General features: G+C 32.2%; 1 protein-coding gene across 1 annotated transcript; it reads right to left on the reverse strand.

Moving 5' to 3' along the window:
- Window positions 1-4,516: 4,516 nt before the first annotated feature.
- Window positions 4,517-6,127, reverse strand: LOC114370498. Its single transcript, XM_028327861.1, has 4 exons — window positions 5,844-6,127; window positions 5,301-5,654; window positions 4,830-5,162; window positions 4,517-4,745 (listed from the first exon to the last, which is right to left on the reverse strand). The coding sequence occupies exons 1-4, from the start codon at window positions 6,125-6,127 to the stop codon at window positions 4,517-4,519; spliced, it is 1,200 nt and encodes a 399-aa protein (XP_028183662.1).
- Between the last annotated feature and the right edge of the window lie 10,122 nt (window positions 6,128-16,249).

Genomic DNA, 16,249 nt, shown 5'->3' on the forward strand with positions numbered 1-16,249 from the left:
TATGAGGGTTAAAGAAGGAAAATGGTCATGAATTAAGTTAAACCAACTTAGTGCCCTAGATCTAATGGCTAAAAAGTATCCATAGTACTTAAACTATTTGATCATATATAATTTTAAAATAAATAAAAGAAATACTTCCAAAATCCAATGAAACTTTAAAAATGATAATTAATTTGAATAATTTAAAAACAAAATAATATAAATCAACTAATTTAAAGAATAATCTTACATTGAAACAAAATATAAATAAATATAAAGACACTTCAAAATAAAGTAGAATAGTTTATAATAAATAAAATATGATGAAAAAATCTAATATTATATATATATATATATACATATATATATATATATATATATATATATATATATATATATATTCTACATTTTTTATTTTCAATTCAAATTCTAATGTTTGATAATCAAATTTAAATAGTTAAATTTCATATTAATAGATTAACTTGCATGTTCAAAGGTATTTCATTTACGCTCGCATCCTGATGAGTTACAAGTCAAGTTTAGAACTTTAATGGCAATGGTTTATAAGTGTGATGTTTTTCCTTCATACATTTTCCACCACTCAACTATAAATAATGCAATTCATATGCATTAGTATTTACATGAATTATCAAATAATCATTCAAATTTATAAGTGAGTTTTTCAACTTACCAAACACATTCCAGTCCTTGCTCTTATTGTTGCAGGCATGTCAAACCTCTCTCCAACCCTCTTATACAATTGCAACTATTTGTGAACTTTTTCTATTCGTCATCTTCACTAAGTAGTCAATACATTGGTAGAGGTCATCCACTACTTCATCATTATTGTCAATGTTTGGATTGGTATAAAAGAAGTTGGTTTTAGATAATAACTTGATGCTTGCAAAGGGTGGTGAAGTTGTCAATCCTATCTTCTATCCATCAATGATTGCAAAGATATCCTTAAACTTCTCTTCATTGTCATTGAAAGCTTCCTGAATTACTTCTTTGGCCCTATCCATTGTTTCATAAATGAAACTCATCATGGTTTTTTTTCATTATCCATCAACCTCAACACACTTACAACAAGCCCCATAACTAGGGGTGGAAGTAGGCCAAGCCACCAGTTGGGGTCCTATGGCTCAGCCTGTTTAAGGTCTGGCCTAGCCCAACTTATTGAACAAAAAGGTCAAACTCAAGCTTTTTAGAAATCCTATTTAGTTAAATAGGTCGTGCCATAGGCCTTAAGAAAAGCCTATTAAGCCTAACATGTTGGCCCGCTTAGCAATAATATTTTGTAATAAAAATATTATTAGTAATATGATACATAATATTATAATTATTTTATTTAAATTACAAAACCATTTTAGTAGTTTAACAATTTGAATCATTTTAATTAATATTTGAAATAGGTTAATTCGTATAAACATAGATGAGTACTTGAGTACCAAGAATATGGACTCTTTTCTTTTGGTGAGACTTAAAAGGCTTGGATAACATGTCACATGTAATGTTTGTAGGAAACTTTTGTCCATATCTTGGGGTTTAAAATTGTTTTATTGTTTTTAATGAAAATCTTTGGTTTTGTTTAAAAAAATAATATTTTTTACACTTCTTAATATGAAACAAGCCTTTAAATGGGCTGACAGGCTTATACAAAGTATAGGCCTAAAAATAAGTTCATAACGGGTAACAGGCCCAAGCTTGGACTATAAAAATATAAAACAGGTCAGACCAGGCTTAGGTAGAGTCTGGCTCAGCCTAACCCATTTTCACCCCTACCCATAACCTTAACCTTTAAGTGCTGACAACATCATTCCAAAATGAGGCATAGGAACAATGTTCATTGCTTTCTTCCTTTTAGATTCTTTAGTTGCCTTAGACTTCAACCAATTGTCTGAAGTGAACATCCTTCTGAGATTGGTCTTTTGCTTATGCAATATTTGCAAAGTTATGAAGGTGATAGCAAATCTTGTAACTCCATGTCTCACCAATTCACTATTGTTGGTAAATTTTCTCAGTGTTCAAAGCCAATATATGGTTGTAAATGTAGTCTGTAAGCTTAATGTCTCTTTGTATAACCCTTGTAAGTTTAGGGATATTCCCAATATCTTTTAGCATATAGTTAAGACAATGGAAAACACATGGAATAAAAATATAATTTTGGTCTCATGACTTGTAAAATTTTACCTAAAAAGACCGAAATTAATAAATTTGGATAAGTAAAGTAAAAATTTTATCTAAAATAATTTTGGTCTTGTGACTTCTATTGTCTGTCACCACTTGAATAACATTTTTTTCTCCAATATCCTCAAAAAAGTTATTCAAAAGCTCAAAGATCTTCTCACCAGTATTCATGTATTTAGAAGCATTCACATTTTTCACAAGCATTGTTCCCAATGAACAATTTACCAAAAAAAGTTAATTAAAGCCTTATTTTTCCGGCGAATTGACCGCAGAGGGTTAGTTTTACAAACTAATTCCCCAAAGGGGTCTATTTTCAAACAAATTACGCAGGGGTCCCTTTTTTACACGATTATCGTCATGCATGTTGGCGAAATACCTTGGTGGCGGACACGTGGCTATTTCGCCACTGCCACTGGCGAAAAAACAGTGTAGCCAGTTTGACTGGCGAAATCAAGCTAGGCGTGCAATGTGCAGGTTCAGACCTAGGGTGCAGATAGGGTGCAATGGGTTTTGCAAGTGTGGCTGGCGAAATAGGCCATGCATGGGGGTTTTGCAAGTGTGGCCAGCGAAACATGCATGCAAGGGGGTTTTGCAAGTGTGGCTAGTGAAACATGCATGGTATTTAAAGCCTCGTGCCAACTGCCTTCTTGTGCATTTCTAAAGAAAACTTTTCTACCTTCTGAGAGTCTTCATTTTTCAACTGAAATCGTCTCTCGCATCACAAATTTTGTTTTAAGTAATAATTATTTTTCAGAATGAAGTTTTATTTTAATCTCAATTTTAACTGAAATAATATTTTTTATAATTAAATTAATTTATTTTGAAGTAATTGTTGTTATGATTAATTATTTACAATATTGTTTTTGCAAGTATATTGTGGTATTTAAAGCCTCGTTGATGCCCGCTGCCTTGGTGCATTTCTGAAGAAAATTTTTCTACCTATTTTTGCAGTTTTTCTACCTTCTAAGAGTCTTCGTTTTTCAACTGAAATCCTCTCTCGCATCACAAATTTTGTTTTAAGTAATAATTATTTTTCAGAATGAAGTTTTATTTTAATCTCAATTTTAACTGAAATAATATTTTTAATAATTAGATTAATTTATTTTGAAGTTATTGTTGTTATGATTAATTATTCATAATATTGTTTTTGTAGGTATATTTTGGTATATGATGAATTCGGTTATAATAGTTTTATATTTCAATGGAAGGGTATACGAAGAGAATGATGATGTAACATTTGAAGGCAGTAAAAAAGCGGTTCAGATTAAACGTGGAATAAGTTTCAATGCTTTGAAAAAAAATTCGAGATAATGTAAAGTTAGAAAATAATGAAATTATTTCTCCTATAAGTTATAGATTTTTAGTTTCAGGAAAATATGTTGCGTTGTAAATTTGTGATGACGAAGATGTTGAAACTATGATCGAAAGTTTTCAACAATAAGAACAAATGTCATGCCTAGAATTGTACATAGAAAAGGATGTTGTTGGTGGTTCTATGTTTCATTATGCAAATTTTGTTCCATCATGTGGAAATAATCTATCTAATAATGAGTCAGAACCGCTAAGAAATGTGAGCAATTTACATGATGATGATGATGATTATCTTGTGTGTAACTCATACGTTTTGAAATAAAAGAATATATATATATATATATATATATATCTCAAAAAATTCAATGAAGTACAAAGCGATCGCAAACGATCCAGCTCACTAAATCGACAAAAAGACAAAGCAAACTTATATTAACATTATTGCTATATGAGCCCTATACTTGGCATAATGCCACCCTCTATGCACTATTGTATCAATGATACTTTTAGCTATACTCATATTTACACTATCATTTTCAAAAACAACTCTATTTCTATATATCCATGTGCCATAAACAACCTCAGAAAAAGCTAATTTCAGAATTTCCCTTTTTCCATCCTTTTCCTTTCGTATATTGCATAACCCATCTAACTTCATCCCTCCACTTTTGAGGTGTGTGATCAATATCCATCCATTTAAGGACCTCCAACCAAATAGCTTTTGTGACTCTACAACTAAACATCAAGTGATCCAAGTCCTCATCTTGTTCTTTACAAAGACTGCACAAACTACATTGAATCATATTCATGTTTTTCAATCTAGTCTTCGTGGCCAACCGGTTCTGACAAGCAAGCCACAAAGTGACATTGGCTCTTGGTCTAGCTCTGTTATATCTCAACAACCTAAACTAGTCATCCCTGTTATGATCCTCCACCAATTCCATATAAACTTGCTTCATCGAGAATTTCCTTTTATGTAACATTTCAATCCAAATCTACTGCAGATTACTAACTTGAGGCCTCTGTTTCATAATACTCTTCAGTATCCACGTGCTATTACTTTTGCACTCATGACATTGTTTCCCTTTAAGAAATAAGCATGGATCCATTTTACCCAAAGATTGTCATCCTTAGAACAGATATTCCATAAACATTTAAGCATAGAAGTTAAATTCCACAGCTCAAGATTAATCAAATTTAGACCACCACATCTAGCAGGTTTACAAACTTGCTTCCAAGCCACAGGGCTTTTCCTCTTCACCTCTGCACTGCCAGACCAAATAAACGATCAACAAATACTATCAATTTTCTGAATAACCTTTTTTGGCATAGGAAAAACACTCATCCAATACTGAGCTATAGCAGTGATAATACTCCTCACAAGCTGAATTCGACCTGCTATGCTTAACAGCTTAGAAGACCAATGTCTGATTCTCCCCACTATCTTCTCCACAAGAGGCAGGTAATGATGGACATTGAGTTTTTTGCAAGACAAAGGAACCCCCAAATATCTGACAGGCAGAGTTCCCTCTTCAAACCCTGTGATATTCTTCACAACTTGTATGTTGTCATAATTCAAGCCACCACAAAACACCTTACACTTTGCTGGATTAATCTGTAGTCCTGTAGACTTAGAAAAGAAACTGAAGGCCTTTAGAATCATCTCTATAGACTTCTCATCACCTCTACAAAGAAGAAGAACATCATCTGCAAAGGACAGATGAGTAATCCCCAATCACTCACATTGGTTGTGATGATTAAAGTTAGGATCTCTTTGCATTTTGACCATAATCCTATTCAAATACTCCATCATTAGGACAAACAGCAAAGGGGAAATAGGGTCCCCTTGCCTAATGCCTCTTTTAGCCTCTAGCACATTAGACAACTCTCCATTAATGTTGAACCTGTAATTCACAGTAGTAATGACTTTCATGACCCACCCAATAAACTTCTTTGGCAATCCAAATTTAGTAAGAACCCCCTCCAAGGCACCCCAGTCAACCATATCATAAGCTTTTTGGAGGTCTATTTGCATCATACACCTAGGGGTTCCACCCTTTCTAGTATACCCCTTCATCAACTCAGTTGCAAGGAGAATATGATTGTGAATAACTTGACCGGGCACAAAATCTGCTTGGCTAGTATGAACAATATCCTGTATCACACTCCCTAGCCTCCTAGTCAAAATTTTTTAGATCACTTTATAAAAAGTAGAGCAAGTTGCAATAGGCCTGTAATCCTTGACAGTCTTAGCAGTAATAGATTTAGGAATGAGTGTCACAAGAGTACTATTAAAAACCTTTAATAAAGTTCCTTTCTCGAAAAATTCATTCACTGCAGCAATAAAATCTTTCTTTACTATATGCCAGCTATTTTTGAAGAATTTTGCCCCATAACCATCTATGCCAAGTGCTTTCAAATCACCAATTCCCTGCAGAGCTTTAGCATTCTCAGCTTCTGTAACTGTTGCAGTGAGAAAAGCTCCTTGGTCAAAAGTAATTTGCTTACCATCCCTCATAGCTTGGATATCAATATGCCTTAAATTACAAGCAATACTTCCCATTAACTTTCTATAAAACTCCATCACTTCATTATGGATGTCACTTTGCTCAGTAAGAATAGTTCCATCACCTTTATGTAGAATACTCATACTTCTATTCTGATGCTTGGCCTTGATGATAGAATGAAAAAAATCATTATTTTTATCTCCCATTCTAAGCCAATCCACCTTAGCTCTTTATCTTAACATATTACCCTCCATTTCATTCCAATTAATCACCCTCTCAATACACTTTTTCACAATATCAATCAAGTTGCCATCCATCCTATTATGAGTGATAGCATTTTGGGCTAAGTCTAAATCTCTTATGGCTTTAACCAATTCCTGATTGGCATTGGTCATGCTTTTACCAAGTTGAACCAATTCAGGTTTAAGTCTTTGGAGTTTCTGCCACAGAACATGCATAGGAGTACCTCTTATAGGCCTATTCCAACTATTCTGAACCACTTCCTCATAACCTATCATTTCAACCATACAATTATAAAACTTGAATCTTCTGGTTTTATTCTTGGGCTGCATCTTACCTTCCACACATAACAGAGCATGATCTGAAACACTAGGAGGTCGAATTTTCAGGTGGTAGTCCAAATGGTCTTGAAACCATTGCACATTCCCCAATACTCTATCAATCCTAGAGTAGATAGTTCCCACATTATGTTTATTGCTCCAAGTAAAATAATCTCCTATACTTTCCATTTCACTCAAGCCAGCAACATTCATCATCTCTTGTAAATCAAAATACTCATTTTCAGTAACCATCCTGCCTCCAATTCTATCATTAGCCCTGGCCACATTGTTAAAATCCCCAATGACACACCATGGACCCTGAATAGTACTATGCAAAAGCTCCAGATCTTTCCATAACACTCTTCTGTGTTCTAATTGGTTTTGAGCATATATTGCAGTCAACTAGTAACTCATACGTTGAAAAGTCTTTAGATGAAGATGATAGTGTTGATGATATATCTGATACAGACGATGAAGTCACCAACATGATTCAACCAGTTAAAATTGTTCACCCAACAGAATGTATATTTTATTAAAAAAATAGGTGAATATATTTATCATTTTTTTACAATTGTATTTAATGGTAAATAATTACGATTGTGATATTGACCTCAATTTTAATTTTTTAACTATTAGGTGTAGAAGAAATTCAAAATCCATTTTGGAATGATGCTTTGCATTATAACAATATCAATTGGAGTCATCCTAATGAGGAGGACATTTGCGGTTTGGAGATGCCATCGAGTTTTAATGTTGGGCAAAAATTATATGTTGGCATGGATTTTGATAGTAAAGATGCGGTAAAAAATGCACTGAAACACTATGTTATGAAGGTGCATCAAAGTTTTAAAGTTGTTGAAACCAAATCGTACAAATATATCGTTTGTTGCCCAAATAAAAGCGCATAGTGTCCTTGCCCTTTTTATAAGAGGACAATTTTATCTAAAAAAACTGATTCATGGAAAGTGACACAATGGGGTGGACCACACACATGTCTGAATATGAGTATGACACAAGATCATGAGAAACTTGATTCAGATTTAATTGCCACTTGTGTAGTAGGTACATTTTTTGTTCATATTATCGTACTTTTGCGTTATTTGTTATTTACATTTTTTAAATTTATTAACAGGCATGATTAGAGAAGATCCATCAATAAAAGTTTCTTTGATTCAAGAAAGGATAAACAATGAATTTTTCTATAAGGTTTCATACAAAAAAGCATGGATGGCGAAACAAAAAGCGATTGCAATTGAATATGGCGATTGGGAAGAGTCATATGCGAAACTTTCGTCGTGGCTGAAACATATGCAAAATCATTCTCCTGGATCCTATTTTCAAATACTGCACGGCGATTTTATTGTTGGGAATACGGTGAGTCACGAACACAGTTAGTTTCATAGAGTGTTTTGGGCGTTCGGTCAATGTAAAGAGACTTTTAATTATTGTAAGCCAATCATACAAGTTGACGACACACATTTATACGGCAAATACCGTGGGACCCTGTTAATGGCCACATCCCAAGATGAAAATGGTGGTGTTCTTCCTCTAGCATTCGTCGTAGTTGAAGGTGAAACGTTAACAGCGTGGTCATGGTTTTTGGCACACTTGCGTGAACACGTGACAAATAAAAATGGTATTTGTCTCATATCTGATTGTCACGCGAGTATAAAATCTGTTGTTGCTAACAAAACACTTGGTTGACAACCACCCCACAGTTATCATGTTTACTGCATCCGACACATAGCAAGCAATTTCAATAGCAAATTCAACAATGCCAAACAAAAAGAAATGTTGAAGAAATTGGGTAAGATTTAATTTATAATATGAAGTTAATTTAAGTATCATATATAGTTAAAATTGTTTTTGCTAACTAATTTTATGCAGGCTACACTCCTTGCAAGCATATGTTTGATCAAAATTTAGAAAAACTTCGTCAATTGAGTCCAACCATAGCAACATGGACTGATCGCATTTCAAAGGAAAAATGGACCATGGCTTATGATAAAGAAGGACGTAGATATGGTCACATGACAAACAACCTCTCAGAATGTGTAAATAATGTATTGAAGGATTGTCGCAGCATACACATAACAGCGTTGGTGGAATCAACATATAGTAGGTGTCAAAAGTACTTTGTTGATTGTGGTCAACAAGCCCAAAGACAATTAAATAAAGGAGAAGTATATTGTTCTAAGGTTGTTAAAGAACTTCGAAAAAATCAAGAACAAGCTTGTTCGCACATCGTCCGCATCTATGATATCCACTAGACAAGGTTTGAAGTAGAGGAGACATTCAATCCTATAACGCAACGTGGCGGACAAAAGTGGGTAGTTAACTTGAATGACCATTATTGTCAATGCGGAAAGTATTTTGCACTTCACTATCCATGTTCACACATTATTGTTGCTTGTGGTTATGTGAGCATGAATTACTTGCAATATGTAGATGTTGTTTACACAAATGAGCACATCTTAAAAGCTTACTCCGCACAATGGTGGCCTCTTGGGAATGAAGCGGCAATTCCTCCTTTTGATGACTCATGGACACTTATCCCTGATCCAACTACAGTTTGTGCGAAAGGTCGACCAAAATCAACTAGGATAAGGAATGAGATGGATTGGCTCGAACCATCTAAGCACCGACAAAAATGTAATAGATGTGGAACAAAAGGACACAACAGGCATCGATGTCCAATGCAATCTGAAAATGGAAGTTGTTAAATTAATTGATTTATGTATTTAGTTTGTGTTCTTCAATGAAATCATAGCTATCCAATATCAATTTGTTTCAAAATTATTTATTATGTTATTTTTGTGCGGGACATAAACTGCATCCATTAGTAAACCTTCATAAAATAAACGATCATAGAAGTCTCAAATTGACATAAAAATCATTCGTTATGATGTCCGTGATGACGTGAGGATGTGCCGCATGGTCGTTCCCATCTTCGTGTTTGTCTATCGGGATTTCTTCTGCCCCTATGCCTCCCCGCTTCAACTTGGTCAGCCTCACTAGAAAATTGGTGACGTAAATCAACACCTAATAAGCCATCCATATCAGTTATTGCTCTTGGTACAGTAGTACCTAATGGGGCATTAGGTGTTGCAATTGGAGCATCATGTTGTTGTGAAGCGGTCATAGTAGGCCATGAAAAATTAGAATATGTTTTCGCAACACCACCGAACGAATGTTTGCTTGCAGAAGTATCACTTTGATGACCTTCGAAAGGATAATGATTCATTTGTGTCGGATACTAAGAAAATGTTGGTGGTGTGTAATACATTCCATGGCCACGGTCTTCCATCTTTGGGTAGAAATATGGTTCCACTTCAACAGCCTCTCTTCATCTGCCTATGCCTTGAGTTTCAACACTTGACGGGAGAATATGAAACTCTTGTGCCGCAAATTGATACTCTGTTACTAGACCATGTGACACAGGCTCAGTGATTCTCTCTTACTCTTCGGATAAAATAGTTATTTTCTCCACATATGGCATGAGATCATCAACTGTTCATGTATTCCTCCCTTGTGGAGACACCATGTACTGTAATGTCTCTGCAACTTCAGCCTGTAATTATTAGGGTCAGCAAATTAATGGCAATGATTTCAAAAATAAATTGAAGTTAAATATTCAAAAAACAAAAAAAAAATACCAATGTAGCTGTGTTTGTATTTTTAGGGTCAACAAGCATCTTTGTTTTTTGCGTATACTAGACCATAGTCGGAGTTAAAGTTCAATAGGCCCTCTTGTCAAGGATAATCGTCGACCCTAAAATTAGCTCGATTGTTCCATTGATTGATCATTAGGACGAACAGTTGCCCCCAATTTTTATCATGTTTGTCTTTCAATGTTATGCCATGAATATTCAAGGGTTGCGAAGGACACCCTGAAATTGGTTGTTGCATTCCAAATTGTCTCAATACTTTATCGGGTTGGTGTCACTCAATAACTTGGAAACAAATTAGTGGCATCACCACGCACCACGCTACACTTCCAACTAAGCAAATTGGAGGCAACACTGACATAACATTTGCTGTGTAAGGCTCCCACAGAAACTGCATATAACAACACAGTTGTTTATTTTCAGTGAAATATGACATATTATTTATTATTTAACCAATACATTAACAAGTTCTTACCTCATGTCATTTCGTAATATCTAATCTTACGACCAAAAACTCTCAAATCATCATTGTCAATATATTGATTTCCACGTCGCAGCCACCTAAAAAAATTATAAATTAATATACGTTACATTATTAATTATTTTCAAATGAAATCTAATTTTTTAAACGACTAACCTATGCCCGAGTGGTTTATTTTCTATTAGGGGAAGAGTCATCTTTGGAGCCAAAGTTGTACATCATTCTTATGCCCACATTTGTATTAAGATGCACATACCTCCTATTGATTTAATTTTATAATCGGTGGCACTGCACATCTCTGTATATAAATAAGCAAGTACGGTAGGTCCCCATGCATACGTGCTGCACTCTGGAAAGTCTCATAAAGATTGCAGGTACCTTAGGGAAATTTTGCTACTGGCTTTGTCAACCAATAAGACACCTCCAATGAATTTTAAGATTCATGCACAAGTAAGCCTTTCTACTTGTTGTAGGTTATCATCATGGTTATTTAATTGTGGAAAATGGTGAGCCAACCAACTTAATTTAATCATACTACCTTTAAGTTCACCTTCTTCTGGTCTAACTCCTAACAATTCTTCACATAAATCAACCAAATTAAGATTTGTTGGACCAATTAATGGTGACCAATCCACACGGAGACCTAATAAAATAGAGACATCTTGTAGAGTAACAGTGCATTCTCTGCATCTCATGTGAAAAGTATGTGTTTTCGGTCTTCATCTTTCTATCAAGACACTAATTAATGTCGCATTTATTTTTAAATATCTCATCTTCTTAATCCAATAAAAATCAGATTGCCGAAATAGAGGAATAATTTCTGCTGGTATTTCTTCTTGACCTTGATACGTGGGGACAACTCGTCTAATGTGTAATTTTCTATCTTCTTCCCCATTTCAAAATATGTTCTGAAACGTGCTTATCTTACATCCATAACACATCACCATCAACTAGACCAGATTTAATCTGCATATTTGACGAAGATGATGAACAAGATGTCATTTATACTGCAAAATTAAATATAATACAATAACTGACAAAATATTTTATACAATATTTGTCCATAATATAATAAAATTAAGTATATTTATAAAAAATTAAATTAAATATATCTAAAAATTATTAATTACACCATAAATATATTATATAAAATAAATTAAAAAAACATGCAAACAAGCAAAAAAAAATTAATTATCTAACAAAAATAACAACAGCCTATATAAAAAAATAAATCAGAATTATATTTATAATAAATTCATACAACAGAATAAATAAATAAATAAATTGTCACGAAATAATTCTGCACAATTTTTTCTCAATATCTAACACTTTATATATATATATATATATATATATATATATATTACCAAGAGTGACCACGGTTCATTATTTCATGTACATATACACACAATTACAATTACAGTTCTCCTTAGTTATTTTTTACTATAACTAGTATTTGGGAAAATTTACAGCTATTATACGTAATAATAATGCAAAATAAATATATGTTTATAATAAAAAAAAGTTAAATAACAACAACAAAACAATACCTCAACGTGAAGTGAAGGGATTGCTACCACAAGTTTTCGCTCCCACCTTTAGCGAAACACCAATTTTCGTTCCTTTGGAATATTGTTTTCAGATGTGGATCAAATGATACTTCTATGTTGTGTTTGAAGTAAAATTCGATAATTTAGTAGCCATTAGAGGTTTTATTGTAGAGTTTCAAAATTATGCAACTTTGTTTCGCTTGCAAGGGGTTATTCTTGCTTAAGCGAGATAGGTGATAAAGAGTGATCTGGATATAGTTCTAGCTTAAGCAAGAAAAAATCCTAACATAAACGAGAATACCAAAAAATGATTAAGTTAGTCTCTAGAATTCTCACTTAGTGAGAATTAAGTGGTACTTAAGCAAGAACAAAATAGAGATCGATGTAATTCTGGGAGTAATCTCGCTTAAACCAAACTTCATGCTTAACATCTTATAAAATGGATACTGAATGAATTTTAATTGAAATTTTCTATATTATATGAAAATTATGAAAATATCACAACTGTAGAGTTATGTTAAGAAAATCACATTTTGTCCGATCTATAAAGATGCAGCAAAATACGAAATTTAAAAATTGGCATGGTGGTTAAGTTATAGACTAGTCTGTGCCCAACATTTTGTAGAGAAGTAAAAAAAAAATATTATATATGAAAAGATTGAAAACGTAAAAAAAAATGAAACCTTTTAAAAGATATCATAAAATAGGAATTTAAATACCATTTAAAATATCAAATTTATATTTTTTTCAAATGTATGAATAATTTAGTGTATATTATTAACTATTCTGATCATTATTATTTTAGTGTAAATAAAATTTTAAAATTGAAATGAATAGAATGTATTTGTATCTAATTATGGCTAAAAAATAATTTAAATCTTTTATTAATTACAAAAGATAAATTCTATTCTCAAGCATATAAAAATTTATAACTAAATTTTCATTACAAAAATAAAAGAAAAATAAAATATTTTTTTAAAACGTATTCTATATTATTAAAAAGTGATAATGTAAGTTTACCTAAAGCGGCTAATCAACTGAAGTTCATTATTAATTTCCACCAAATAATAGAGTTAGTGCGTCAACTTAAACCTTGAGAATCTCTGCTGTATGTTATCTAATTATTTTTTGGAACAAGAACAGTGGATAGCAAAGTAATGGACGCAGTCAAAAGATGTAATTATTAGGTAATAAGCAATGGTTTAAGCACCAACATAAGGTTAATTATCACCGTTCCATTATTATATTGACTATTGTTATGATAATTTGTGCTTTCCTTTCATGGCCGCAAATGACAAGTTCCTTTTCTTAGATTTGTACAACCCATTATACAACTGTATCATAACAAAAACAACTAATTAATTAGTGGTTAAATATTTGCTACAATTATTTTCTACCTAAACTAATTTATTGTGATTAGATAGGTCATGGTTTTGGGACACATCTATCGTAAATCATTTTCTTCTTATTTCTGTCAAGAAAATAACTCGACCATACCAGGCTCCCACTTTTCCTTCTTCATATATATGATTTCATTGATGTGCCCCCTTTCTCAAACTATTTAGTATTTACAAGTTCTACGTACGTGGGTGATTGTTTTTTGGTTGAGAAAATGGCTGCTAGAATGGTGAATCCGAAAGGAACGTACTAAGGGTACGGAAATTAATTTTTATTATATGTATGTAATTTAGTTTCTAAAAACAATAATTTAATTAACTCATATGCATAAACAAATTCAAGAATTAATTAAATTAAAAAAATAAAATTAAGCTTCTTTTTATTTTATGGAAAAAAACTTTCCTTTGTTGGGCAACGGAGGTCCATCATTTTTTTTTTTTTGGATTTTGATAAATTATAGGGAACTGGATCCTCTAGAGTTTAAAATTAAACTGTACCTATACATAATTAAGTTTTGAAAAACAAATTGTGCTTTATTTTAATGGAAAAAATGAATATTTGCGCGCAATCAAAATTTTAATGAATGTGTAAAAATTATTACATAATTGTTGTATGAATAACTTTATTATTTTTTAAATGGATTGATTTGGTAGAATTGGACTGTTGGGGGCAGTAAAATATAAATCAATCTATACGCTACCTATTTTTGGTTCACATACGATGTTTCTTCAATAATTCAATCATGGATGGAAACAAACAATAGAATAGAACACCTGAAATAGAAGTTTTGTAAGCTATACTTTTCACCGGTGCATTTGGAGAAAACTAAGATCAGAATTCAGAAGCTTGAAGCTTTAGGGTCACATATGATGACAACTATATTGTCTATTGCTATATATCTCAATCTTGGCATCTCTCCTCTTCGTTCCAATGTTTGGGCTAGCTATGTGTCAACGATGACATATATATACTTGCAACAAAGTTCAACCAAAATCGAAGACAAACAATGGAAGGAAGAGCAAAAATGACAATATTGAGATACAGTGCTTGAATAGTACTGAAATATTGCATGCCTTGGCCATGAAAAACTGAAACGGACATGTTTCCTGAAGTTAATTAATTAAGCTAATGACGACATTGTGTTGCTGTACCGTGCCATATATAATTAATGTTGAGGTTGAATATTCAAATCAATCACATATTTTTTTAAGGTATATATTTTAAGGATAAATAGTCATTTTTGTCCTTGAATGTGTAGAGCGTTGACAAATTCATTCCCGAAAAATGAAAAATCAAATTTTAGTCTCCGAAAGTGAAAAAAGTGCGACAAATTCATCCATCCGTTAACTTTCGTCCATTACCGTTAATGAAAGAGCCTATGTGACACAAAGGAACGAAAATTTCATAAAAATGATTACTAACATGACGGCTGAATAGACTATACCAAAATGTCAGTAAGTTTTTACTGAAACAAAATGTCAGTAAGTTTCCATTGGACTAATTTGTCAGACTCCAAATTTTATTTCATTTTAGGATAAAATATAATTTAATCTTTATCTCCCATCCCCCCTCCCCCCCCTCTTTTCATTGTTGCAAGCATAACATTACAATAAGTACTTAAAAAATAGGGAAACAAACATAAGTTAGAACAAAAATAATAATAAGAATAATATTGATTAATAAACATAATCTTTTTGTTACTTTAAAATTTCTAATCTAATAGTGTCTTTTCCAAAATGAGATTCAAACAAGAATACACCGTCATTAAGTTAATCCTTACAAAAAATAAAATGATTGGTACACTCTTACAATATTTTTTTGTGAGAGTACATTTTTGTTTGAATCTCATTTTGGGTAAGGTACTGTCACATTAGAAATTTCAGAGCAATAGACATATTATGTTTGTTAACCAATATTATTCCTATTATTATGTTTGTAACTTATACTTATTTTTCTATTTTTTAAGTGTTTATTGTAATGTTATGCTTGTAACAATAAAAAAAAAAAAAAGAAATATGAAGATTAAATTATATTTTACCCTTAAATGAAACGAAATTTGGGATCTGACAAATTAGTCCAATGGAAACTTATTGACATTTTGATCCAATTTATTTAGCAGTCATGTTGGCAATCATTTTTGTGACATTTTTGTCTATTTGTGTCACATAAGTTCTTTCATTAACGGTAATGGACGGAAGTTAACAATTGGATATATTTGTCACAATTTTTTTTACTTTCAGGAACTAAAATTTGAATTTCTATCTTTTGAAGATGAATTATCAGCGCTCTATACCTTCAAGGACAAAAATAATTATTTACTAATATTTTTATTATGTAAAATTGATGCTAGTCCAAGGAGTGAAACAACCTAATTTAATTATATCTTGTATATTTTATTCATAATTAAAAATATGTTAAAACTATCAAGAATGAAAGAAGTGAATGATAGTTTTCAAATTCATTAATCAAAGTATTACAAAGGTGGTTTATTTATACAAATATAGAGAATAACCAAATTGAGTAACCAACTTCTAGTAACTCCTAGTAACTAACTTCAATAACTTCTAGTAACATAACTAAGTAACTATTCACCTAACTTCTAATAACT

The sequence above is a fragment of the Glycine soja genome, chromosome 10 (assembly GCF_004193775.1).
Source record: "Glycine soja cultivar W05 chromosome 10, ASM419377v2, whole genome shotgun sequence".
Classification (NCBI taxonomy): domain Eukaryota; kingdom Viridiplantae; phylum Streptophyta; class Magnoliopsida; order Fabales; family Fabaceae; genus Glycine; species Glycine soja.